Below are 23,367 nucleotides of genomic sequence, written 5' to 3' on the forward strand. Positions count from 1 at the left end.
GTAGTTATTCCTGCGGTTGTGCCACGCTGAACTCTTCCTCCCCCCACGCAAAGGCCACCGCCAGCCCGTCGTGCAGCTCCAATTCGTCCACCTCGCGGACTTCGTCGTCCAGCACTGCAATCCGCAATCCCTCAGCGGTCACTTTCTCTCTTCCTTCTTCCGCCTCCTCGCTCTCGGCCGCCTCCTCGCCCTCCTCGAACGACGGCACTGGCACATCCACATCTGTTTGCGACAGCCCCACAGGCTCGCCGTTCAACTGCAGTCCGCCCGCACTGTTCACCATCTCTGTCAGCCGCTGTTTCAGCTCCCCCACCCCGGACCCTGCCGGCACACTCACAAACACCGTCAGGCCCTGTCTTTTTGCCTTCACCGTGATCATATGCAAAATCTCTGGCTTGGCTTTTTCGTAAATTAACTTTTTTTTTCCCTCCGTTGTTGTTTAAGGCCGAATCAATGAGTTCCACGTCGGATGCTCCTTCCGCCACCTCTTCGGCCGCCAACGTGGCCGGAAATTTCATAGGAAGCAAGCCGTCCACAGTGCTGTTCTTCATCGCGCTGTGCGTGGGCGTCATCATTGCCGTTCTATTTATATTCTTCACCTTCAGATACCTTGTGCGGTCTCGCTTTGGGCTCTACAGCTCGGCGCCGCAGTTTGCCCGCAATCCGTTCTACATGGGCCCCACGGGGCGCGCGTCCATGAACGGCCTCCAGCCGTACTTTGAACACGACATCGCCCTCAACCTCGTGGGCCACCGCCATCTGCACGGGTACCGTCCCCATCGCCGCGAGGGGTACTCGCGGAAGCGCAAGCTGACGCAGGAGGAGGTCGACGATCTGTTCCCGCTGAAAACGTACGCCAAGTGGCTCAACGGCGGCCAGGAGGACGTCATCAACAGGAACGAGGGCGTCCTGGTGTACGAGGAGGACGCGGGACATCAGAACACTCCTGAGGAGCACGACGACTTTCAGGACGCACGTTCCTCGCCGCCAGAGGAGGTCGATCTGGCCGACCAGAACAAAACCGACAACATCGAGCTCAGCGAAACGGTTCCTGCTACAGCCTCGTCTGCCGACGCCGCACAGGACCTCCACTTCACCTCCGGCATGTGCGCAATCTGTCTGGACAACCTGCTCGACGACGACGAAGTCCGTGGCCTGATCTGCGGCCACGTGTTCCACGCCGACTGCGTGGACCCCTGGCTAACCAATCGGCGCGGCTGCTGTCCGATGTGCAAGCGTGACTTTTTCATGCGCGACCAGGCCCGCTCGCGCCACACCAACGAGGCCCAGGGCGACCGCAGTCTCGACAGCATCTTCAACAACGCGGAGTCCGTGAGCGACCTGTTCTTCCCGCGTTCCACCAAGTTCAAGGCCCAGACGCTGCTGGCTTCGTTGCAGCTCGTGCGCAATGGCGAGTACTCGTCTGAGGGCCAGACGTCGGCGGCAACGGCGCCGCCTACTGGCCCGGTCGAGGAGGTCACTCCGATGCACAACAGCGACTTCAGCCGACCACCGATGCCGGAGCTGCGCTCGCTGCAGTCGTCCATCATGGAGATCATCAACGAGAGACCGTTCCATCCAGATGACCTGCGCGACATCGACACGCTTGCGTTCCAGACCGTCAACGACAAGTTCACGATGGTGTCGGCGATTTTCTGGCGCATCATGGGCATCCGCAAAGAGGACCTGTACTACCACTACGTGCTGGTGTTCTACGAGCGCAACCGCAGCTCGCGGCTCAGCTCGCGGCCCGGAGGCGAGCCCGAGCAGCCGCGGCAGCCTGAACACATGGTGTGACTACCATACTCTATTCATTTCTGTTCCATTATCTAATTAAACGTGCGATCACTCATTCACTGACAATTTTTCAGTTCCAGCCACCAGCTGGTCCTCGTCATCCTCCACTGGCAGCACGTTGAAAGACGACTGTTTTGGACCGTCTATCTTGGCCTTCTGCTTGGTCTCTGACTCCTTCTGCTCCCGTGGCTTGCGCTCCTTGTTCAGTGCAGAGCCACGCAGGTTTTCCCAGTCCATGTCAGGCTCTGGCTTCTTTGGCTTGCTGCGCAAAGTGCCCTCGCTTCTCTTGCGAACGGCCTCTGCCACGCTGTCTCTGGCGGCGCTCCAATCCGGCTCTGGCGCGCGCTCTCTTCTAGGTGCACGCTCTGCACGCTCTGCACGCTCCACACGCAAGGGCTCGCCGCTCCTGATGGCGCCCCAGTCCGGCTCCGGCCCACGTGCCCGTGGCTCTCTGCGAGGTCCCAGCCGCTCGCGCCGAGGCTCGGGAACAGCAGCGCCCTCTCTGACGGCAGTCCAGTCAGGCTCTGGCGCCGCCTCTCTGCGGGACGGCAACCGTTCTCTCCGGCCCTCCCGCACCGCAGGCGCGCTTCTAACAGCCCCCCAATCAGGCTCTGGCGCCCGGTCTCGCATTCTGTCGCCTCTGAAGTCTCCCCCGCGCTGCTCGCTGCGCGGGCCGTCCCGCATCGTGCCCCAGTCGATGTCACCACGTGACTGGCGGCCACCACGGCCCCCAAACGGTTCCTTCGTGGGAGCAGCCACGCTGACGTACGCAACACGGCCGCCCAGGTTCTGTCCCGATAGTTTTAATGCCTCTTCCAATGTTTTCCTATTCTTGAACGTAATGAAAGCAAATCCTCTGAGTGCCCCCGTGTGCTGGTCCTTCGGAGCGTAGAAATCAACAATCTCGCTAAACGGATCCTCAATGCGCAAATTGTCCGCAAAAAACGCCTGAATCTCATCCTCCTGCGCGTCTCTCGGCAGGTTGCTCACTCTCGCAGTGTATGGCGCACGGTCCGGGATCGGATACTCGGCTCTTTCGTAGTCCCTGTCGTTTCCTCCGCTTCTGCTTCCTGACGGCTTGCCGCTGACGGGCACCTCCAGCGTGTTCATGTCGAACTCCTCGTCCGCCCACGAGCCGCCAAAGCTCTCGTCCGCCAGGAACGAGCCCAGGTCCATCTTAACTTTGTTTTTAGGAGGCATGCTATACTGATTGTTTGTTGGAAAGAATAAAAAATTTTCATATTTTTTTCCACTGCAGACGTCTATCGGCGCGTCGCCCCGGTCTTTTTCCCTAGAAAGCAATCTCGAGTACACTTCTTGTCAAATGAACATTTACGCCGTTTTGGCCCTTCTGCTTCTGTCATGGTGTACACTGAACATGCTGCTGGGCATGCGAGTGTCTGTCCGCGGCATTGGCCTGTCGCCGGCCGGATTCTCTTTTCTGCTCCCGATAGCAATATATGGGCTCCGGGTGCAGGTTCTGGGCCTGAGTGTCGCTATTGGCCACATTGCGCTAGCATGCAGCTGTTCACGGCCATTTCTGAGAATGCACCTCGGCTCTTTAGTGGTCAGTCGGTCACAAAGCCACAAAAAATCGACGCCGTCTCGAAACGAGTCCAAAGGTCTTTCTTATTGGCAGATCGCTCTAGATCTCCTGCTTAGGTGGGTCCCAGAGACACTCATAAGTATCGATGACTTCTCGATGGACCAAATGCACGCTCATTCGGCCCGCATGCGGTTTTCTAAAGGACGTGTCTATAGACTCTCGATTTTGGTTTCGAGGGTGGAATACGCCGACTCGCGCTTTAACGTGGGGGTCTCGAACATCAGTTTTAGTGGGGTAATGCATATAGAGCACAGAACGCTGCATTTCAGCGGCAACCTTGTCGCAGGGGCCACCACTGTCTCGCCAAGCGGATCGGTGCCACCTGTCGTCGTCTCTGCGGTCAAAGTTCTCTTTCAGGGGGGCTCTCTGCATGCATCCGTGAACGAAATCTACGCAAGAGATATTCTCACTATCCCCCACCTCACCTACTCGCTCAGCCCAGCAAACGGCTCACAGCTTGAAATGGCCGCTATCGACGCCAACGTCTCCCTGCCGCTCGTATTTGCACTGCTGGACCTGTTCGTGCCGCTTAAGAGCTCCTCCCAAAACTCTTCCTCCGGCTCTGCCTGGCCCTCTGTTATTGTCACCAGCAGCACCATTGTGCTCCGCTTAGCCAGTTTCGACCTGCGCGTGCACAGCCAGGATTTGGTTTTTTCTGCCACCGCTGCTACCATCGGCAACTTTCGGCTGGAAATTATGCGGCACGGCCGGTGGACGCGGCTGCTGAGCGTCCAGGACGTGTCTATGGATGACAGTTTGGAAGCCAGTGTTGCGTTTGCCAAGCTTTCTCTGCCCCACGGGTTCCTTATCTATGAGCTGTTTGATAGCGCTTCCAACACTGCCAAAAGCCTGCAGCAGCACGTACACACGCTGCGCACAGGCCGCGACGAGCTGGTTATTGCGCCCCATGCACGCAAACCGGTGAATTTGCCCGATATACGTATCCGCGCAGGGATTGTGGCGGTGTGTTTCGAGAACGACCCATTCGAATCCGAGCTCGGCATGATATACCAGCTGGGCAGGGTCGAGCAGCGGTCGCGGCTGCAGAAGTGGGGGTTGTTGGGGGATGGCGAATGTTTGCATGTCCTGAACGAGCACATCTCATCGTCCTGGATCCGGCTTGTGCACGAGTACCGCACAAAACTGGAAGCTACCATAGAGCGCAACGCGCAGTTTCTTGAAGGCCACGGCCATCAGCATGCCAGCACGAACGCTCCTGTGATGTCATTGTACCTGGAGGAAGTAGATCTAAAGGTTGGTGCCCCACATATGGAAGAGACGCTTCCAGCCTACATTGAGCGCGTGGGCAAGGGCATGCCGCGCGACATGGAGTACACGACCCTGATTCCGGCGTATGTGGATCTTTCCGTGGGGCAGGTGCGCGCGCACCTGCTTGATCTGCCGCTGCCACTGGCGTGGGTGCCGTGGGGCAAACCAGCGGGTCTGCGTGTGTGTGGCAACGTGGTGCTTCTGGAACAGCTTGGCGGCAACTGGCGGTGGTGCGACGTGGACGTGGGGGGTAGCAAGTCTGTGCGTGTTCCTCGCACCATGGCCGCCATGAAGACGCTTGCAGAACTCACAGCCACCGTGCTGACCGACAAGCCCGTCATCCTTACGTGGGGGGCCTCGATCCAACCTGTCCTGCGCCAGCTGTCACTCTGCTTCGACAGTTTCAGCAAGCCCAGAATAGACCCGAGCCCAAAACTCGGCATTTGGGACAAGCTGCGTCTCATTGCGCACGGCCACGTCGACCTTGTGTGGGCCACCGAGGCCGGGTTACAGATTAACATTAAGGGCTCGATGGACCCGTACAAACTGCACGGGGCCGCGGCTGGGTTCGCATTTGTGTTCCGCAAAAAAGTGCGGCTGGAGTTGAACAATCCACGCAATGCACCTTGCGACTTTGCCGTTGTGCGCGCAAGCGAAACAATGTTTGGAGTGCCTGACCATCTGGGCACCCTGCCTTGTTGGTGCAGTGCACACCCCGTGTACCTTGGCCAAAAACTGCAAAATCCGCTCTCTGTCTCCACCTTTGGCTACTACCTAAACGAACGCATTTTCTCGCCATTCCCCCCACGCACATCGCTCAAGCGAGCTGTTTCACTGGGCGGTGAGGTCGAGTTCAAGTTGTCGTTCAAATTTGAGCGCTCCAAAACTACATCCATCCCCCACTATGCTGTCTCTATGGTGCTTCCTCCACAACCTCCCAACCACGACTCCTACGCAGGCTTCCGCACAGACACAATCCACATGGGCATCCACTTGGCAACCAGGTGCTCCTCCAATTCTGTGCACGTGACCCCGGTCACGTTCTCTTTTTTCACGAAATGGTTCAAGCTCTTCAGCAGCGGCTTGTCGCTGCCTATTCGCAATGGCCCGATTTTCGGCACAAAGCCAGAATCCGTCAAGTTTGCCTCGCATCTCGCATCTTTTTCCTACGACTTTAACGTCCACCCGCTGTACATTTTCCACGGCTACCGTCTCGACCTGGACGACCCAGAAAACAAATGTGCTCTTGGCTTTAAAGCCAAGATGGAGGACCTTCGACTGCAGCTACATCAGCGCAAAAAGCCGGTAATGCTCAAAAATGAACATCTCAACAGGCAGGTCAAATTGATGCAGATGGGTTTCGATACCGGCGAAGTTCGTTTTTGCAACGTAGACGTGCGTGTGGTGGCTGCAGAGGAGCTAAAATCTGGCCATGACAAGTATCCTGCTGCTGCTGAACAGTGGTTTGACCGCCGGGACTTTGAAGAGCAGGACATGCAGGCTCTAGGGGCCGTTTCCGCAGAGTACTTGCATTTATTCCACTGCGAGGAGATGGCTTATCTTCTCGACCACGACTCTGCCAAGTTCCGCAACGTCGTCAAGGCAACACGCCCGCTGGCAAAATGGAACTGTGCCGTGCGCAACCGCGTGTTTCAGTACCTACAGCGGATTGAGTTCCGGCACTCGTACTCGTACTACCGCAGCTACCAGGCATTCCGCACGGCGCGGGCGTCATGGGCCCAGGAGCCGGCCGAAACGGCGTCACATGACGACGTGAGCTTTGCAGACCGCAGCTTGCGAATTGACACTTTTGAGAGTGATTTGCGGGCCGTGGAACGCTCGTCACGGAGGCTGGTGACGTGCGACGATTTTGAGGTGCTGATCAGCGAGCCTCAGATCCAGCTCATTGAGAACGACGCGGCGGACTATTTTGTGCTTTTGAGCACGCCACAGATCGCTGTGAGTGTCGTCAGCGTGAACGACGGCAACCAGCTGGACGATGTGGGCTCGCGGCCGTTGGCGACGCGATTCGGGTCGGTTCTGGAGAATACGGACATTTTTCTGATCGATCGGTCTGTCGACGCAAAAGACGCGATAGTTTACGGTGACAGTCCGCACTGGCCTGTGTTTCTGCCCCAGCCGCCTGCAAAATACAAGATTCTGTCGCGGACGGCTATGGTGTTGCGTCTCGACCGCTCGAGCAGCTTCGGCGGCGACGATCGACGCAACGTATTCATGTTCAACATGGCTCGGCTCGAGACTCGGCTCGACTCGGCGCAGGCGCGCGCTCTGTACTCGCTTGTGGCAACGCTGCTGCTGTATTCCGAGCCGCGGTCGAAGGAGCTAGACGCTGCGGTCCAGGAGATGGTGATGGTGGCCGATTTCAGCGACCTGGACGCTGTGTTCGGCCAAATCGCCGACTTGTCGCGCAAACTGGCGTACTTGCCCGAGCCGTCGCCGCTGCGCAGCCGGCTGCTGGTCGATCTGTACACGCGGATGCGTGTTTTACTGAAAGGCGGCGGGACGCGGGACGACGAGGTGGAGTGGATTCTACAGGTGGGGACGATCAAGATGGACATGGTGGAGGAACAAACGCCCTTTTTGCGGCTGGAGATCGCGCAAGGCACGTTCAACAGGATCGAGCTGGCCGATGGGGCCACGAAAAACAGGGTGACGGTGGGCACGTTACGGGCAAGAAACATGGCCGGGGCCTATTTCCCGCAACTACTTTCGGGCGTCGAATCGACGGACATGTTTGACATTTCGTGGACTATGGACCGGCCTGTGGGGGGCATTCGCGTGGTCAAGGAGGTGGACATCAAAAGCTCTCCAATCCGACTGGCGTTGGAGGAGACTGTCGGGCAGCGGGTGTTGGAGTACTTTGTAGGCGGGCAGCAGGGCGAGCAGCAGCAGGAGCAAGAACACCTCGATTCGGCGTCCTCAAAGCTCATGATCGTCCGCGCAGGGCGGTACTATTGGTTCCAGTCGATCCACATGGAACCGGTCGTGCTGATCGTTTCGCTGCGCGGAAAGGGCCTGAAAAAACTGCTCAATGTGACGGACTTTGAGCTGCTGTTGCCCGCTCTAGACATCGTCAACAGGCTCTGGGGAATCGACGACCTGGTGAACTATCTGAAAAAATACATCTGGCAGACATTAATGGTGCATTTCGGCAAGATCATAAGACACAAGATGAAAAGACACTAGCTGAAATGCACCTGGACGTGGCGTATTTTCTGATCGGGCTCGCTTGGCGTCGTGGGTGTGCCCTTTCTCTTGCGCTCTTTCTTGGCCGACGAATCGAAACTGTCGATGGCGAGCTTGCTGGAGTCGAAACCGGGCACGCCATTGACCGAGCTTTTTTCGAACGAAAACAGCGACTTCAGCTGCTCCAATGGGTACTGCTTGAGCTGGAAGTCGCCCAAGTCCGGGTTTTCTGGCCGGAAAACGATCGGCGAGAGCGTTCGCTCGGTAGGGATGGCGTGCTTGCCCGGCAGGTCGGCGATGTGGTTTTTGTACGACTTGCGGAGCTTGACGCCCTTAGAGCCGTCCGGGTTGACCCTGGCGAGCGACTGCGCGATGGGACGCAGGCCGTACAGTCGAATGACGTCTGTATCGAAAGACGGGCGCACGGGCTCGTATTTTGTGTCCTGGTGGATAAAATAATGCATGGAGACGATCGACGGGAGGCTCTGGCGCCCTTGGGGTCTATTTCATGTTTTTTTGTCACGTGACCGAGTCTAGGGCTAGAAAATTTTTCAAAGTAAAATAAAATACTCTCTACGATAATCTTTTCACCAACCATGGCTGCATCGCTCCCACACCCAAAGATCGTCAAAAAGCACACCAAGAAGTTCAAGAGACACCACTCGGACAGATACCACAGAGTGGCCGAGAACTGGAGAAAACAGAAGGGTATCGACTCCTGTGTCAGAAGAAGATTCAGAGGCACCATCAGAGAGCCAAAGATCGGTTATGGATCCAACAAGAAGACCAGACACATGATGCCTTCCGGCCACAAGGCTTTCCTGGTGAAGAACGTCAAGGATCTGGAGTGTCTGATCATGCACACCAAGACCTACGCTGCTGAAATTGCCCACAACGTGTCTGCTAAGAACAGGGTCGAGATTCTGGCCCGTGCCAAGGCCATCGGCGTGAAGGTGACCAATCCTAAGGGCCGTCTGAGTCTTGAGGCATAGGTAGAGTAATACATGAGAAGAGATTTAGTAGGACTGGCGTTGCCATTATTTTAAAAAAGTCGTATTATTTTTTAACTAATAATTATTTTCCCATGTCACAGGGGACCCGCAACACGTCTGGCGCGGCCAATTACCACGCCAGCAACGACCTTGTCGACCTTGTTGACCTGGACAGCATGGACGACCCGTTCAGCGACCCGGCGCCACGGCCCGCCGAATCTGCCGCCGCGTTTGCCAACGTGGCAAACGACTACGACGCGGCCGGGCCTTTGCACGACAACCCGTTCGACTCGGACGTTCTGAGCGACTACGACAGCGACAATTACGGCCCGCCAAGCTCCAGCGGCCGCCTGCGCTCCATGGTGGGTCATATACGAAGCAAAATGGGAAGAACGGCGTACGACAACGTGGACGACTCGCACGAGCCGTCGCGCAGCACGCCAGCCCCAGAAACAGCCACGGACACCTTCAACGTGTTTGACATCCGCAGGTTCTTCCGCAAGCACAGCAGCACCGACGATACGAGCCCGCGGACGATCTACATCAACGATCCGCAGACAAACGCACGGCTCGGCTACTACGACAACCACATCAGCACCACCAAGTACAACTTCGTCACGTTTGTGCCCAAGTTTCTGTTTGAGCAGTTTTCCAAGTACGCAAACCTGTTTTTCCTGTTCACGTCGGTGATCCAGCAGGTCCCGTCGGTGTCTCCGACCAACAGATACACCACGATCGGCACGCTGATGGTGGTGTTGCTGGTTTCCGCCGTTAAGGAGATTACGGAGGATATCAAGCGAAACTCGTCCGACAACGAGCTGAACCGGTCCAAGATAGAGGTGTTGGACATCAAGACGGGGCAGTACGTGATGAAAAAATGGATCAACGTCAGGGTCGGCGACATTGTCAAGGTGAACAGCGAGGAGCCGTTTCCGGCGGACCTGATTTTGCTGAGCTCGTCCGAGCCGGAAGGGCTGTGCTACATCGAGACGGCGAACCTGGACGGCGAAACCAACCTGAAAATCAAGCAGTCTCGCGAGGAGACTGCCGGGCTGATGTCGCCGCAGCAGCTGGTCCAGTGCCAGGGGAAAATCCTGAGCGAGCGGCCCAACAGCAGTCTGTACACGTACGAGGGTACGCTGTACCTGAACGGGCGCGAGATCCCGCTGAGCCCAGACCAGCTGCTTCTGCGCGGCGCCAATCTGCGCAACACGGTTTGGATCCAGGGAATTGTGGTTTTCACGGGCCACGAGACAAAGCTGATGCGCAACGCGACCGCGGCGCCGATCAAAAAGACCGACGTCGAGCGCATCATCAATCTGCAAGTGATCGCGCTGTTTGGCATTCTGCTGGTGTTGGCGGTGGTTTCGTCGCTCGGCGACATTCTCAACATTGCGTTCATGAAAAACCATCTGGGCTACCTCTATTTGGAAGGCACGAGCAAAGTGAAGCTGTTTTTCGCCGACATCTTGACGTACTGGGTGCTTTTCTCGAACCTCGTCCCGATCTCGCTGTTTGTCACCGTCGAGATCATCAAATATTACCAGGCATATCTCATAGCTTCGGATCTCGACATGTACTACGAGCCGACCGACTCGCCAACAGTGGTTCGCACGTCGTCGCTTGTCGAGGAGCTTGGTCAGATCGAGTACATTTTCAGCGACAAAACGGGCACGTTGACCAGAAACATCATGGAGTTCAAGACCTGTTCCATCGGCGGCCGGTGCTACATCGGCCAGATCCCGGAGGACGGCCAAGCCAGCGTCCAGGGCGGCATTGAGATCGGCTACCATACGTTCGAGCAGCTGCAGATCGACCGCAAACAGCACAGAAACAGAAAAGTCATCGACGAGTTTCTGACTCTGCTGGCTGCGTGCCACACGGTGATTCCGGAAATCAAAGGCGACGGCATCAAGTACCAGGCCGCGTCGCCCGACGAGGGAGCTTTGGTCGAAGGTGCGGCCATGCTGGGCTATAAATTCACCGTGCGCAAGCCGTCGAGCATTAGCCTGGAGGTGGACGGCCAGGAGCTCACGTACGAGCTGCTCAACATCTGCGAGTTCAACTCGTCAAGAAAAAGAATGAGCGCCATTTTCAGGTGTCCGGACGGCAAGATCAGGCTGTACGTGAAGGGCGCAGACTCGGTGATTTTTGCGCGGCTGGCGGAAAACAACGAGTTTGTCGAAGCCACCACAAAGCATCTGGAGGAGTTTGCCGTCGAAGGTCTGCGGACGCTGTGTATTGCCGCAAGAGTGGTTCCGGAACAGGAGTACCAGGAATGGAGCCAGATCTACAACAGGGCGTCGACGAGTCTGGAGAACCGGTCTGAGAAGCTGGACAGTGCTGCGGAACTGATAGAAAAAGACCTGTTTCTGCTGGGCGCGACCGCCATCGAGGACAAGCTGCAGGACGGCGTTCCGGAGACGATCCAGGTTTTACAGGAGGCCGGCATCAAGGTGTGGGTGTTGACGGGCGACCGTCAGGAGACGGCCATAAACATTGGAATGAGCTGCAAATTGCTGAGCGAGGACATGAACCTGCTCATTGTGAACGAGGAGAGCAAACGGGACACGAAACAGAACTTGCTCGACAAAGTGGAGATTCTGCGCAGCAACCAGCTGTCGCAGGACGACATCAACACGCTGGCGCTCGTGATCGACGGCAAGTCGCTGGGCTTTGCTCTGGAGGCCGATCTTGAGGACCTGCTGCTGGAAATCGCTGTTCTCTGCAAGGCGGTGATCTGCTGCCGTGTGTCGCCGTTGCAGAAAGCGCTTGTGGTGCGGCTCGTGAAGCGCAAGAAGCGTGCGCTGCTTCTGGCGGTCGGAGACGGTGCCAACGACGTGTCGATGATCCAGGCCGCGCACGTTGGCGTCGGCATCAGCGGCATGGAAGGCATGCAGGCCGCGCGCAGCGCAGACTTTGCGATCGGCCAGTTCAAGTACCTAAAGAAGCTGCTGCTAGTCCACGGCTCGTGGTCGTACCAGCGACTCTCGCTGGCGATTCTGTACTCATTCTACAAGAATATTGTGTTCTACATGACACAGTTCTGGTACGTTTTCAGCAACGGGTTCAGCGGCCAGTCGATGGTGGAGTCGTGGACCCTCACGCTGTACAACGTGATATTCCTTGTGCTTCCGCCGCTCGTGATCGGTATCTTCGACCAGTACATCACAGCCAACATGTTGAACCAGTATCCGCAGCTCTACAAGATCGGCCAGGCGGGCCATTTCTTCAACGTGGAGATTTTCTGGTCGTGGGCAGTTAACGGCTTCTACCACAGTGCCATCATTTACATTGCGCTCATCAATATTTTCAAGTACGGCAACCAGCTCGCCGACGGCACCACGATGGACCACTGGGGGTTCGGCATTGCCATCTACACGACCTGTTTGGTGACTGCTCTGGGCAAGGCCGCACTTATTTCGTCGCAATGGACCAAGTTCACGCTGGTGGCCATTCCCGGCTCGCTCGCCCTGCTGTTTGTGGTCCTGCCCGTGTACGCCAGCGTCGCGCCGCACGTCGGCGTCTCCAAGGAGTACTGGGGCGTGGTTCCGAAGATATTCGGCTCGCTCGTTTATTGGATGACTATATTAATTGTGCCCATGCTCTGTCTGCTCCGCGACCTGTTGTGGAAGTACTACAAACGCACCTGGAACCCGGAATTCTACCACAAAGTGCAAAAAATCCAGAAATACCAAATCCAGGATCACAAGCCGCGGTTCTCCTCGTTCCAGAAAACCATCCGCAAGGTCAGACAGGTGCACCGCATGCGCAAGCAGCGCGGATTTGCTTTTTCGCAGGACGAGGGTCAGGAGAACATCATCCGCAAGTACGACACCACCAAACGTCGTGGCACCTACGGCGAGCTCGACTAGACCGACAGGTTGCGCTGTTTGCGCAACTCCTGTGCCTCCTTTAGCTGTGCGCTCTGTGTTGTTTTGGCAGTGATCCTGTCGAGCGACTTGATGGCCGCGACCAGCGCTGCCGTGTCGACCGGCTCACGGCGGCCCCTGCTGGGCACCTGCACCAGCCCGGCGTCCACGACGTACCCGAGCCGTTCCAGAAGCGGAGCGACGTCGTCGAGCGGGTCGATCGTCCTCACGGTCTCCAGGCCCACCCTGCTGTACGGCTCCAAGCTCAATTGCAAAATTCGTGTTCGCATCTGCGTCTTAAGGTCACGGAACACCTGTGTGACTAACTCGTGCGTCTCCTCGGCCAGCTTGTCCACCGTCTGGGAAAAACTGGTTGGCTGGCACGTCTGGTAGCTCTGAATCAGCTGGCAGCACGCTGGGCTCACATAGCCGCCGTATTTGAGCAGGTTGGCGTCCTTCGTCAGCCCGACAAGCACCAAGTTGGCCGTGTACGCTGCAACAAGGCTCTGGATGGCCGGCTGTGTTCTGCACACCGGCAGCTTGAACAGGATCTGGAACTGTCTGTGTGCTGCCTGGTAGTGGCCCGTGTTCATCAGCGACATGGCGAGCGCGTAGTACGACTCGAACACGTCTTCCCTGTTCAGTTTGAGCGGGTCGATCGCCGTATGTCGCGCAAACAACGGCTCCAGACTAGCAATTTCGCGGTAGCTCTTGCGGGAGTATAGGTGCTTGAGTGTAATATGATGTAAATAATAAAGTGTTGCATTAAGAGACGCCGTATCGCCCACACGGCGCACGATCTCCACTAGAAGGGAGCCTGTGTCTTGTGACGTTTCCGTGTATGCTTCGAGCAAGGAATAGAAAGCTGTCAGAACGGCTCTGTTGCCGAAAACCACCAGCAAATCCAACTCACCCAGCAACTGGGCAATCAACGCAATGACTTGTCCCCGGTGCGGCAGCCACGTGTCGTCCTGCTCGGACAGCACGTCGTTCTGCAGCATTGCGGCCAGCAGCGCAGTCTTCTGCAACGTCGACCGCGCCGTGTGTATGCGCTCTAGCACGACGGGCGGCTCGTTCTCCACCACGTACTCGTGTGCCAGCGCATATGTTCGTCTCCAAAGCTCGTCCACGTTGACGGCAGAGTCGTTTTCGTGCGGCAGCGAGTCAAAAGTGCCTGCATACATGCGGAAATAATTATATTTAATTTAATTATTTAATTTAATTATTTAATTTAATTATTTAATTTATTTAATTTAATTATTTTTTCCCCATTTTTTCTAGCTCAAATCATTCCATGCTGCTTCTGGACGGAGCGCTAGGGACCGAACTTGAGAAGCGCGGCGTCGACGTCTCGGGTTGCCTGTGGTCCGGCCGCGCAGTACTGGACTCCGCAGACACGGTCAGGGCGATTCATCTCGACTACATGCGGAGCGGTGCCAATATTGTGTTAACGGCAACATATCAGCTGTGCGACGCCAACATTGAGCAAAACCACCAGGACCCACATGCGGTGTACACACAAGCTGTAGGCCTCTGTGCACAGGCACGACGCGAGTACGAGGGCGATGCCGGCGTCAAGATCGCCGGCTCGATAGGGCCTTACGGTGCGTATCTTGCTGACGGGTCCGAATACACGGGGAACTACGGCTCTGTTACCGACGCACAGTTGCGCGCGTTCCACGAAGGTCGCTTTCGTTTTCTTGCCCAATCGTCCGACGTGGATGTTCTGGCGCTTGAAACCATTCCGTCATTCCAGGAAATAAGGGTTCTGGCGGAGCTGGCCAGCACACAAGAAAAACCGTGGTATCTGAGTCTCAGCGTGCGCGAGACGGCGCTCGTTGACGGCACGCCGCTCGCCCACGTCGTCAGCTGGCTAGACAGCCATTACGACCGCAATCTCGTCGCCGTCGGTGTCAACTGCTGCGGTGTAAGGGTGGCTTTGCCAGTGGTGGAAGAGCTCGACCGTCAGCTCTCGAACTCGCAGAACCTGCGAAACGCGCGAATCGTGCTGTATCCGAACTCCGGCGAGGTGTACGACGACACGACAAAGACATGGTCGGGCGAGCCGAGCCATTTTGTCGAGGCCGTGAAGCAGTGTCTGCAGTACAAGCGCGTGGGCATTGTGGGCGGGTGCTGTCGCACGGGGCCAGCCGACATCCGCCAGCTGCGGACGCTCATTGACGAGTCGGACTCGCACTAAATGCATTTGTGTCTAATGAACAAATATTGACGTGTTTTATCTTTTATATACCTAGAGCTCATCTTTGAGGCCGGCTGTCTGCGGCAGCTCTTCTGGATAGATTCTGCAGTCGAAGTCCCAGTTGAGCATCCTGGCCGCCTCGCAGGCCGACTTGGTCCATGAGGAGCCGTACACGATCGGCGATCTCTTCACAAACATATGGGCAGCGGCTGCAAAGACAGCAAGGAACAGCACGATAGCCACGGATTTTCTCTTTTTCAACACGGCAGAGTAGATCACCTCAAACGACTGGCCCAAGGTCAAAATGCCAAAGTATAGGGCAGGCAGATAATGGTGCAAAAACAGTTGTCTGTCCATGAGGAACGAAGGATAGTAGTGGATGAACCAGCCCAGAAGAAATTGCAATGTGTTGAGAGAGTAGTTGAAAACAACAGAGCTTTCTGGAAGCGGGTAGCCCAGCTGCCATCTCAGCACGTGGTAGACGACGAAAAGGCCGAAGGGAACAAACAAAAACGACGACAGCCACCAAACAATAGGGTTTCCAAGCAAGTACACCTGTCTGTCGCCCTGTTTCCAGTACGAGATGCCGCGCTGCAAAAATGGCCATGACTCCGGTCTCGACTCGAACGCATGGGGTGCCTTAAGCCCCCTGTTGATCTTCCACATTCTGCTGTGCAGCTCTGCCATTTTTTGCAGGAAAGACAGCTCCTTGTAGGAAACCTTCTCTGCAGTCGCTGGGTCCAGGAACCGGTTCTCGTTCTGCTCAATGTACCAGTACGAGAGCGGCTTGATTCCCTGGCCTGCGCACGTGACCTCCTGTTGTTCGAAGCCCCATTTAGGCAGCTTGGTCTCGTGCGAGAACAGATAGCAGCCAGTCATGGCGTGTCTGAGCCTGAAAATGGTGTCTATGGCCTTGACCGTCTCCTGCGCTTTTCCCGGAACAGACTTGTCTTTAACGATCTCGACAATAAAGTCGTCGTTCGGGTCGCCTTCAAAGCCCTCGTACCCGTAGCACGAGGCCTCGTTTTGCCAATCAATCTCAGAAACAGATGGTCGGATATCGTGAGAGTGCAGTCTTCTGTGTGTCAACAAATGCTTCAGTCTGATCTTGGTTCCGTCGGTCAGCGGCTCGAAAGCTGTTGGCTCCTCGGTAGCATTGTACAGCTCAACAAGCCACTTGTTGTTGTCGTCAAGGTGTGGGTACAGCGTGATCTGCTGTTGCCCAGAGCCTCCTTCGTACAGATGGTTGTGGGAGTGTAGGTATCCGCCATTGGTATTCACGTGTCTCAAGGTGACGACAGAGCCGATACCAACGTCTGCGAGAGTGGTTTTGGGAACAGTAGTGTCTTTGAACGAAGTTCTGAACGCAGATGACAGGAACGCAGCCCCGTCACCCTCGTAGGGCAGCAACGAGAGATGGATGGCAAATGAAGCCAGGTAGATGATGGCCGGAAGTCCAAGCAGGACCGTTAACTTGGTGACGGTCTGAGAGGCGATGTTTTTGGCCGACAGTCTGAGGTCTCCGACCGCGAACCAGAGCTTGATCGCACAGCAGACGCCCACCCACGCAACAGTAAAGAAGCCGACCCATTTGGAGGACGAGGCAAGGCCCAGACCGACGCCGGTCAGCACCAAAGATTTCCACCAGTTGAGAGTGAATGGAGTTTCAATGTTGAGCTTGGAGCTGGCGTAGGTGGCGGCGGCAATGAAGAAGAGCAGCGGCGAGTCGAGCAGAATAAAACGCGAGATGGTGGCATTCGCACTCTCGAGCACCAGCAACGACGACGTCAGGAAGGAAACCAGTGGCTTGCAGCCGGTGGTCCTGAGAGTCAAGTACATGAGGACCACGGTGCCGACGCTCAACAAGGCGCTCATCTGTCTCATGAGAACATACGGCACGTCGTCGGGGAACTTGTCGCCGATTTCGGCAAATTCAAACTTGCCATTAAATCCCCCAAGGGCACCCACCGCCGCAAATAACAGCTTGGCCAGAGGAGGATGGACGTCCATGAAAAAGCGGCCCAGAATGTATTTTCTCGCGAATCCGCCAAAATGCACCTCGTCGAACACCACCGAGTCGGGGAAATCGAGGCTGCGGAGCCGAATCACGGCGCTGAACAGCGCCAACAGCACAACGAGCCCCATCTCCTTACCCGAGGAAACACGGCGATTGGCCATTGTCTGCGGCCCCAGCGTTGTCGATATGTATCTGCGGACCGGACCGGGTTGTAAAGGAAGTTCTGTAGTGGAGTCCGTCGTAGACGGAGCCAGCTTGACGGGTTTCTTTGCCATGATGAAAACAAGACACGAAAAAAATAGCGACGAGCTTTTAAAGAAAAATATTCATTTTTTATTTTTTTTTGACGTCTAATATGCGTTATTAGCGAGCTATGTTTTTCTTCTCTTTCCGACCCCCTTCAGCACATCCACCTTCTTGCCTCTTTTCTTGCCACGGCTCTTCCTCACTTTGTTGAACGGCACAAACCCAACCTTCTTCTCCTCGGGCCGCGCCCCCTCTGGTAGCAGGTACGTAGGCACTCTTTTCAGATGCGCGTCCGTACGCACGCTGGCCAGGTCTTTGTCGTGGCGCAAAGTGACCAGGTCCTGCGGGTTCTCTTCAAAATGGCGTTTCAGCTTCTCAGAGGCCATCAGCTCCTGCTTAATCTCCCGTAGTCGGGCGTCTCGCACGGCCGCACGGGTCACAGACCGGAACGAGTCCTCCATCCGGTACCGGAACGCCTCCACCTGCTTCATATTAAATTGGTACGGCTTGAGCTCGTACCCGAGCTTGCTCTGCGACCGCTCGATTCTGGCCAAGACCTTCTCGTCCTTCTTTGCACTGGCTAGACTCGAGGCCTTATGTTTTCCCCATTCCTTGGCTGCCACCACAAACGACAGAGCCATGCCACTTTTGCCGCCTCGGGCCGTCCGTCCAACACGGTGCACATAAGTCTTGGACGAGACAGGAAGATCGAAGTTCAGCACACATGCCACATTCTTAAAATCAACACCACGCGAGACACCAAAGTCGTTTGACTGGCCCTCCTGGTTGGCCTCATCGGTGGCAATTAGCAGATGGTAGACGTTTTTGTTGAACTCCTCCACAATGTGCAACCGAGAGTTCACTGGAAGCTCAGAGTTCAGCAAGCACGACTTGATTCCGAAGTTCTGCAGAAAAAGTTTGAGCTTGTATCCCCTGTCGAGCTCGTTCACAAACAGCAGGATTTTTCCTTTGATTAGGCCCAGCTTCAATATCACGTAGATCAGCAGGAACTTGTCGAACTCGCTAGTCTTGATGTAGTACTGCACAAGCTTCTTCTTGTCGCTGTCGACGTCTTCCAACTTCAGAACAGCAGGTTTATTACAGAACTTCGTCTTGAGCTCCGTCACCTCCTCGTTCAACGTGGCACTCATGAGAAAAGTCTGCGTGTTTGTCTTGGTGCTTAAATATTCTCCTAGTTTGTCCAAATCGTCCTTGTACCCATAGCTGACCATCAGATCAACCTCGTCTATCACCAAAAATCGCAGATTCGTCAACTGCATGCTCTTATTTTTCTCCAAGACTGATATTAATCTCGCAGGAGTGCTCACATATATTTCTCTATTCTCGTTGAGCAGCTGCAACTGCACTTGTTCGCTCACGTTGTCATTCAGATTCAGCACACGTGCAGACCTGCCGCAAAACACCGTCAACTGGCCCAGAAAGTCGGCCACCTGCTTGCTCAATTCCTTGGTTGGGACCAAAACAAGTGCTTTCACACCCTCTGAGTCACTTCCTGACGTCAAAATAGAATGCACAATCGGTATACAGTATGCTGCAGTTTTGCCAGAGCCTGTAGATGCCCTGGCTATGATATCCTTGCGTTCCTCGAGAGACAGTTTGATTGTCTGTGTTTGGATCAGCGTCGGGTGCTCGAACCCAAGCTTGTTTATGGCCTGAATTAGACGCGCATCTAAATCAAAGGACTCAAAACTGACGCCCTCATCGACGTAGTCTTGCGCAACAGAGACAGACATGTATAAGATCGAGTACTAAAAATATTTCAAAAAAATTTAATTTTTTTATTAAAAAAAGTTTGTTGATTACTTAATCTTTCAAAGAGTCTTCCTTCAGAGTGACAATTCTATTGAAAATTAGCTTGTCACCGGAATCTTTGTCAAGACAGAAGTAGCCAACTCTGAGAGCCTGGAATCTGACGGTCTCCTTGCCTGGCTCTTCCTTGATACTAAACTCAGGGTTGGTGAACGGCATGTTCAATGGAGACTTGGCCTCTATTTCGTAGAAGCTTGGCTCGATAATTGCATCTTTCAGAATTTCTTCCGAGCTTGGATTAATGTCGGCCAAATAGCCGTCAGGGTGGGCAGATGGATTCTCAGACTTGAACAGTCGGTTGTGGATTCTCACTTCTTCAATTTTAACAGGAGACTTGTATTTCTCAGACTCTGGCACCCATTGAATGTATGTCTTTGGTTTCTTGTGTTGCGCAGGATCGTTCAGGTACTCCGCGTGAATCAGTGTCGGAGCACCGGACTCATTCCTCTCTACGCTTTTGACGCGAATATTAAACGGAACCCTCATCAAACCCACAGGCTGGTCCGGAGCCAGTCTGAAGTAATCCCTGGTGATGGAGTCTCTGTAATCCGACCTGTCGATGTAGACACACTTGGTGAACGGCACTTTTCTGGAGCCGAACTCAGGCGAGCCAGGTTTGTATGGTATTTCCACCAGCTCCTCGTAGTCGTCTTCCAAGTTGTCTATAACCACCTTCAGCGGATGTTCGATCATCATTAGTCTTGGAGTTGTGTGGTCAAGATAGTTTCTCACGGCACTCTCAAACCTAGTTGCCTGGATGTTTGTGGTGGCTGTGGTAACACCCAAGGTATTAATGAAACTCAAAATGGCTCCTGGAGGAACACCTCTTCTTCTGAGAGACTCCAAGGTGTAAAGTCTCGGGTCGTCCCATCCACGCACATAGCCTTCGTTCACGAGCTTGGCAATTTTTCTTTTGGACATTATGGTTCCGGTCAAGTTCAAACGGCCGTATTCCCTTTGAGCAGGTCTGTAGACATGTAGCACGTCGCAGAGCCACTCGTAGCTTTCTCTACTCAAGTAGAACTCCGTTGTACACAAAGAATGACTGATGTTTTCAAACGAATCAACCAAACAGTGAGTGAAGTCATAGGTCGGATAAATCTTCCATTTGTCTCCCGTTCTTTCGTGTCTGGCATTCAAAACTCTGTAAGCAATTAAATCCCACATTTGAGGAGATGGAGAGTAAATGTCCTGCTTCATTCTCAAGATAGCCTTACCTGGCTCGTAGTAGCCGTCTCTCATTTTTCTGAACTCGGCCAACGACTCCTCAATTGGTCTGTCTCTCCATGGAGATGGGAACCTTTCTCCACCAGGAGTACCATCTGGCCTCACACCTCTCTGAGCTTTGATCTCCTCTGGCGTCGAGTGGTCCACATAGGCATATCCTGTTGTGATCAATTTTTCAGCGAGCTCGTAAAGCCGGTCGAAATAGTCTGAAGAATAGGTGATCTTCCAAGGCTCATATCCAAGCCATTTGACACAGCGCAAAATGGAATCAAAGTAAACCTGCTCCTCAGCCTCAGGGTTCGTATCATCATAACGCAGATAGCAGACTCCACCGTGGTATTTGGCGTAACCAAAGTTCACCATAATGGCTTTTGAGTGTCCAATGTGCAAAAATCCATTGGGCTCCGGAGGAAACCTGGTAACCACCTTGCCCTTGGTCACCTTCAAGTGCTCCTGCATGAGCTCTGGCCATTTCTGCGGATTCTCACCAGGCTTGTGGAGTTCTCCCAAAAATCCCTCGGTAAACATGTTTCTTTCGGGCTCGGTCTTCGTCTCTGTCTTGGCCCCCTTGGCTGGCTCCTTCTTCTTTTTCTCCTTCTTCGCCACATCTCTCTCATCTTTAGGACCGAGATATTCCTGTGCTAGCCGGTCGACAGTAGGCTTGAACAAAGCAGGTGGGGCCCATTTCAGCTCAGGAAGGCTTCGCACACTGCCAAGGACATTAGGAACCATTTTATATCTCTTTTCCAAAAACTCGGCCTTGATAGATTCGATATACCCCCGGATCGCGTTCTCAACATCTTCCTCCGTAATCTTGATACCAACACCAGAGCTCTTCTCCATCTCCTTTTCGTCAAAATTATCTCCCGCAGATTTGACATACTTGTATGCCTCAGTGACTTGCAAAGTCGAAGCTAAGCGGCCGTCAATAATGGCATCCACGATGCTTTTCTCATGGGAAAGATCCTCGCCTTTCAACAGTGTAGCCAAATGATGGAGAAGAGTACTCTTTGTCTTGTCCCACGAAACATTGTCACCAGCGAGCTGTATCAAATGAGCCAATGAAGAGGCGACTTTCTTGTTCTTAAGGATCTCCTGCGCTTTGGATTCTTGGAACCCAATACGAGAAAAGAGACTGACTAATTCGTCTGTCATAAAATGTTTGAAGACAAAAGAACGATTCCTACTTTTTTATCTATAATTGAGAGGCCGGGTAAAATAAACACGAGCTACAATTTGTGGATGATGTAAACTTTTGATTATTATTGACCTATGTTACTGCTCATTGATATATCATACAATCCATAGCAAAGATGAGCAAATAGCCAACAAATCCCCAAACTTATGAGAATGGCTAGTACAGCGAGCGGCAAGCCACAAACTCAATGGATCTAAATTAACTTAAGCAAAACGAGTCTGCGTAATCGGGAACTTGGTCATGTCCTTTGAGTTGATGCGAAGGAGAGCCAAAGAAACAATAGTTTTCAATGATCTTATGGTAAAGAGGATCGGAAGAAGCTGCCAAGCTCTTAGGTGTAATGTTGTATGCAGAGGGAGGAGAGTAGTTCGACTTCAATGTAGTAGGAGGCAACGAACAGGATGTTGGCGTTAAGGAACTTAGAGTTGGGATGGCTGACTCAGAGTTGATTTTGCGTAACAAGTAATGCTTTGACGTTCTTGGCTCAAAATTGCGCTGGCTCTGAGTCGTGAAAGGCAACGAAAACGAATCGTTGAAATTCATATTTGTTTTCAATCTGAACTTGATGTCGTCCAAATCGGTATCGAAAGACTTGCGCCGTTGGATACCTCTTTTTGTAATCTTCTTTAGTGTAACAGTGTAGTTCTTCGTGTCATTATTTTCCCAGTATTCCATCTGGTTGACCTGGTACTTGATACAGAATTTGAGATTCATCTGTAACTTGTAGATTCCCAGGTTGCGTAGCTTAATGATAAATGAGAATTTATCGTACGAAACTCCATCCTCCATGTAGCGGAAGATATGGTTGGAGGAGATGTAGTTGGCGTTGTCGATCTCGATGAAGCTGTTCCAGTCGTCGAAGGTCAGCTTGATGAGGATCTTTTTTTCGTATCCCAAATTGCGAACATAAACAAACCCTATCAAAGAGTCCTTTGTGGAGTTTAGTTTCAAGCTCTCCAGTATGATCGGCTTATCGGAATTGAACTTGCCGAAGTTCACAACATTGGAAGTGTGCGGAACATCATTGTGCAGGATTTCCCAGTACTCACTGAGGTAATCCGTTGTATTGTCAAAGTCCCCCTCTTCAGGAGAGGCAAAATCCCACGAAGGGCGCAAAGAGGGAGATGAAACCGGAGAGCCCACCGGAGACGCTTCTGCGGAAACCGCCGTCGGTCTCTCAAGCTTGTCAAAAAATTTGATGTCCTCTAGTCTGTTGGCAAACCTCACGGATTTGGCGTTGGGCATCGAGCTTGATCTTTTGAGCGATGGCAGCTTCAGCGATGACTTGACCAACTCTCCGGACTTCTTCCGCAGCAAACTAGGCTTCAGTTCTGTTATGGTTGAGATGGAAGAGCTTGAGGCGTCTTCATGCTGAAATACAACTGTCTGATTATCGTCATTGTCCAACTCGCCTTCGTGACCGGCAGAAGACGGTATTATGTCTGTGACAGAACTTGTGCTAGATATAGTGGAAAGAGGGGTGGTGATCGAAAGCGTCTCTTCCGGTGAGGTGCTTATGCTGGAACTTCTGGATACATTCGGAGACGGATGGGACTCAGCCAGCTTGTTATTCAGGTAAGCAAGATTATTGGTGGTTAAAGGGGCTGTGTCAAAGGATCTAGGGCCCAAATATGGCATATGAGAAGCACAAATGTCGGCGGAATATAATTCTCGATAGCGATAGTCCTTTGAATTAAGCACAGGGGGAAAAAGGGAGTATTTAAATCAGCGGCGACGTGCTGCAGCGTGCGATTAATTGGCAAATGTAGCGTTATAAAATTGAAGAAGATTCTTATGATTGCATATCAGCTGCAGGCAAGGCAGACAATCTCCTCTTTTGTTTCTTTTGAGTCCTCCAAATCGGGACGAACTATTATGATTTCCCCAACAGACAGCAATAGTGGCG

The 23,367-nt window shown here is 53.8% G+C and overlaps 13 protein-coding genes across 13 annotated transcripts; 5 read left to right on the forward strand and 8 right to left on the reverse strand.

Annotated features, from left to right (window-relative positions):
* Positions 1-4: 4 nt before the first annotated feature.
* Positions 5-379, reverse strand: OGAPODRAFT_9491 (uncharacterized protein; the record flags this gene model as incomplete). The annotated part of the gene is made up of 1 exon (XM_018357647.1): positions 5-379. One exon carries the CDS (start codon positions 377-379, stop codon positions 5-7), a length of 375 nt encoding a protein of 124 aa, XP_018210199.1.
* A 53-nt stretch (positions 380-432) lies between these two features.
* OGAPODRAFT_16998 (uncharacterized protein) lies at positions 433-2,983 on the forward strand. The gene has a single exon (XM_018354808.1). The coding sequence runs from the start codon at positions 454-456 to the stop codon at positions 1,795-1,797; it is 1,344 nt and encodes a 447-aa protein (XP_018210200.1). The 5' UTR covers positions 433-453; the 3' UTR covers positions 1,798-2,983.
* On the reverse strand, positions 435-2,997 carry OGAPODRAFT_77410 (uncharacterized protein; the record flags this gene model as incomplete). Its single annotated transcript, XM_018356326.1, has 2 exons — positions 435-1,904; positions 1,925-2,997. The coding sequence occupies 2 exons, from the start codon at positions 2,995-2,997 to the stop codon at positions 1,895-1,897; spliced, it is 1,083 nt and encodes a 360-aa protein (XP_018210201.1). The 3' UTR covers positions 435-1,894.
* A 192-nt stretch (positions 2,998-3,189) lies between these two features.
* Positions 3,190-8,932, forward strand: OGAPODRAFT_16999 (uncharacterized protein). The gene has a single exon (XM_018354809.1). The coding sequence runs from the start codon at positions 5,333-5,335 to the stop codon at positions 7,877-7,879; it is 2,547 nt and encodes an 848-aa protein (XP_018210202.1). The 5' UTR covers positions 3,190-5,332; the 3' UTR covers positions 7,880-8,932.
* OGAPODRAFT_14009 (uncharacterized protein) lies at positions 7,876-8,343 on the reverse strand (the record flags this gene model as incomplete). Its single annotated transcript, XM_018353395.1, has 1 exon — positions 7,876-8,343. The coding sequence occupies one exon, from the start codon at positions 8,341-8,343 to the stop codon at positions 7,876-7,878; it is 468 nt and encodes a 155-aa protein (XP_018210203.1).
* On the forward strand, positions 8,476-8,871 carry OGAPODRAFT_50391 (uncharacterized protein; the record flags this gene model as incomplete). The annotated part of the gene is made up of 1 exon (XM_018355660.1): positions 8,476-8,871. One exon carries the CDS (start codon positions 8,476-8,478, stop codon positions 8,869-8,871), a length of 396 nt encoding a protein of 131 aa, XP_018210204.1.
* Positions 8,933-8,934: 2 nt separating the features above from the next.
* OGAPODRAFT_17000 (uncharacterized protein) lies at positions 8,935-13,895 on the forward strand. Its single transcript, XM_018354810.1, has one exon. The coding sequence runs from the start codon at positions 8,964-8,966 to the stop codon at positions 12,744-12,746; it is 3,783 nt and encodes a 1,260-aa protein (XP_018210205.1). The 5' UTR covers positions 8,935-8,963; the 3' UTR covers positions 12,747-13,895.
* Positions 12,743-13,927, reverse strand: OGAPODRAFT_14012 (uncharacterized protein; the record flags this gene model as incomplete). Its single annotated transcript, XM_018353396.1, has 1 exon — positions 12,743-13,927. One exon carries the CDS (start codon positions 13,925-13,927, stop codon positions 12,743-12,745), a length of 1,185 nt encoding a protein of 394 aa, XP_018210206.1.
* Positions 13,928-14,034: 107 nt separating this feature from the next.
* OGAPODRAFT_17001 (dolichyl phosphate-mannose:protein O-mannosyltransferase) lies at positions 14,035-17,229 on the reverse strand. The gene has a single exon (XM_018354811.1). It carries the CDS (start codon positions 17,086-17,088, stop codon positions 14,995-14,997), a length of 2,094 nt encoding a protein of 697 aa, XP_018210207.1. The 5' UTR covers positions 17,089-17,229; the 3' UTR covers positions 14,035-14,994.
* On the forward strand, positions 14,036-18,912 carry OGAPODRAFT_77416 (uncharacterized protein; the record flags this gene model as incomplete). Its single annotated transcript, XM_018356327.1, has 1 exon — positions 14,036-18,912. A coding segment is annotated over one exon (908 nt), but the record flags the coding sequence as incomplete, so codon positions are not given.
* On the reverse strand, positions 17,332-18,960 carry OGAPODRAFT_50567 (uncharacterized protein; the record flags this gene model as incomplete). Its single annotated transcript, XM_018355668.1, has 1 exon — positions 17,332-18,960. One exon carries the CDS (start codon positions 18,958-18,960, stop codon positions 17,332-17,334), a length of 1,629 nt encoding a protein of 542 aa, XP_018210209.1.
* Positions 18,961-19,021: 61 nt separating this feature from the next.
* OGAPODRAFT_83178 (uncharacterized protein) lies at positions 19,022-21,418 on the reverse strand (the record flags this gene model as incomplete). Its single annotated transcript, XM_018356681.1, has 1 exon — positions 19,022-21,418. One exon carries the CDS (start codon positions 21,416-21,418, stop codon positions 19,031-19,033), a length of 2,388 nt encoding a protein of 795 aa, XP_018210210.1. The 3' UTR covers positions 19,022-19,030.
* Positions 21,419-21,503: 85 nt separating this feature from the next.
* On the reverse strand, positions 21,504-23,099 carry OGAPODRAFT_77420 (uncharacterized protein; the record flags this gene model as incomplete). Its single annotated transcript, XM_018356328.1, has 1 exon — positions 21,504-23,099. One exon carries the CDS (start codon positions 23,097-23,099, stop codon positions 21,660-21,662), a length of 1,440 nt encoding a protein of 479 aa, XP_018210211.1. The 3' UTR covers positions 21,504-21,659.
* Positions 23,100-23,367: the final 268 nt, after the last annotated feature.

Source organism: Ogataea polymorpha (assembly GCF_001664045.1).
Source record: "Ogataea polymorpha strain NCYC 495 leu1.1 chromosome Unknown OGAPOscaffold_5, whole genome shotgun sequence".
NCBI lineage: Eukaryota > Fungi > Ascomycota > Pichiomycetes > Pichiales > Pichiaceae > Ogataea > Ogataea polymorpha.

What these genes read in the sequence shown, in the direction of transcription:
- OGAPODRAFT_16999 (XM_018354809.1), top strand. Translation starts at nt 5,333, where the DNA reads ATGTTTGGAGTGCCTGACCATCTGGGCACCCTGCCTTGTTGGTGCAGT.
- OGAPODRAFT_17001 (XM_018354811.1), bottom strand. Translation starts at nt 17,088, where the DNA reads ATGGGGCTCGTTGTGCTGTTGGCGCTGTTCAGCGCCGTGATTCGGCTC.
- OGAPODRAFT_17000 (XM_018354810.1), top strand. Translation starts at nt 8,964, where the DNA reads ATGTCACAGGGGACCCGCAACACGTCTGGCGCGGCCAATTACCACGCC.
- OGAPODRAFT_16998 (XM_018354808.1), top strand. Translation starts at nt 454, where the DNA reads ATGAGTTCCACGTCGGATGCTCCTTCCGCCACCTCTTCGGCCGCCAAC.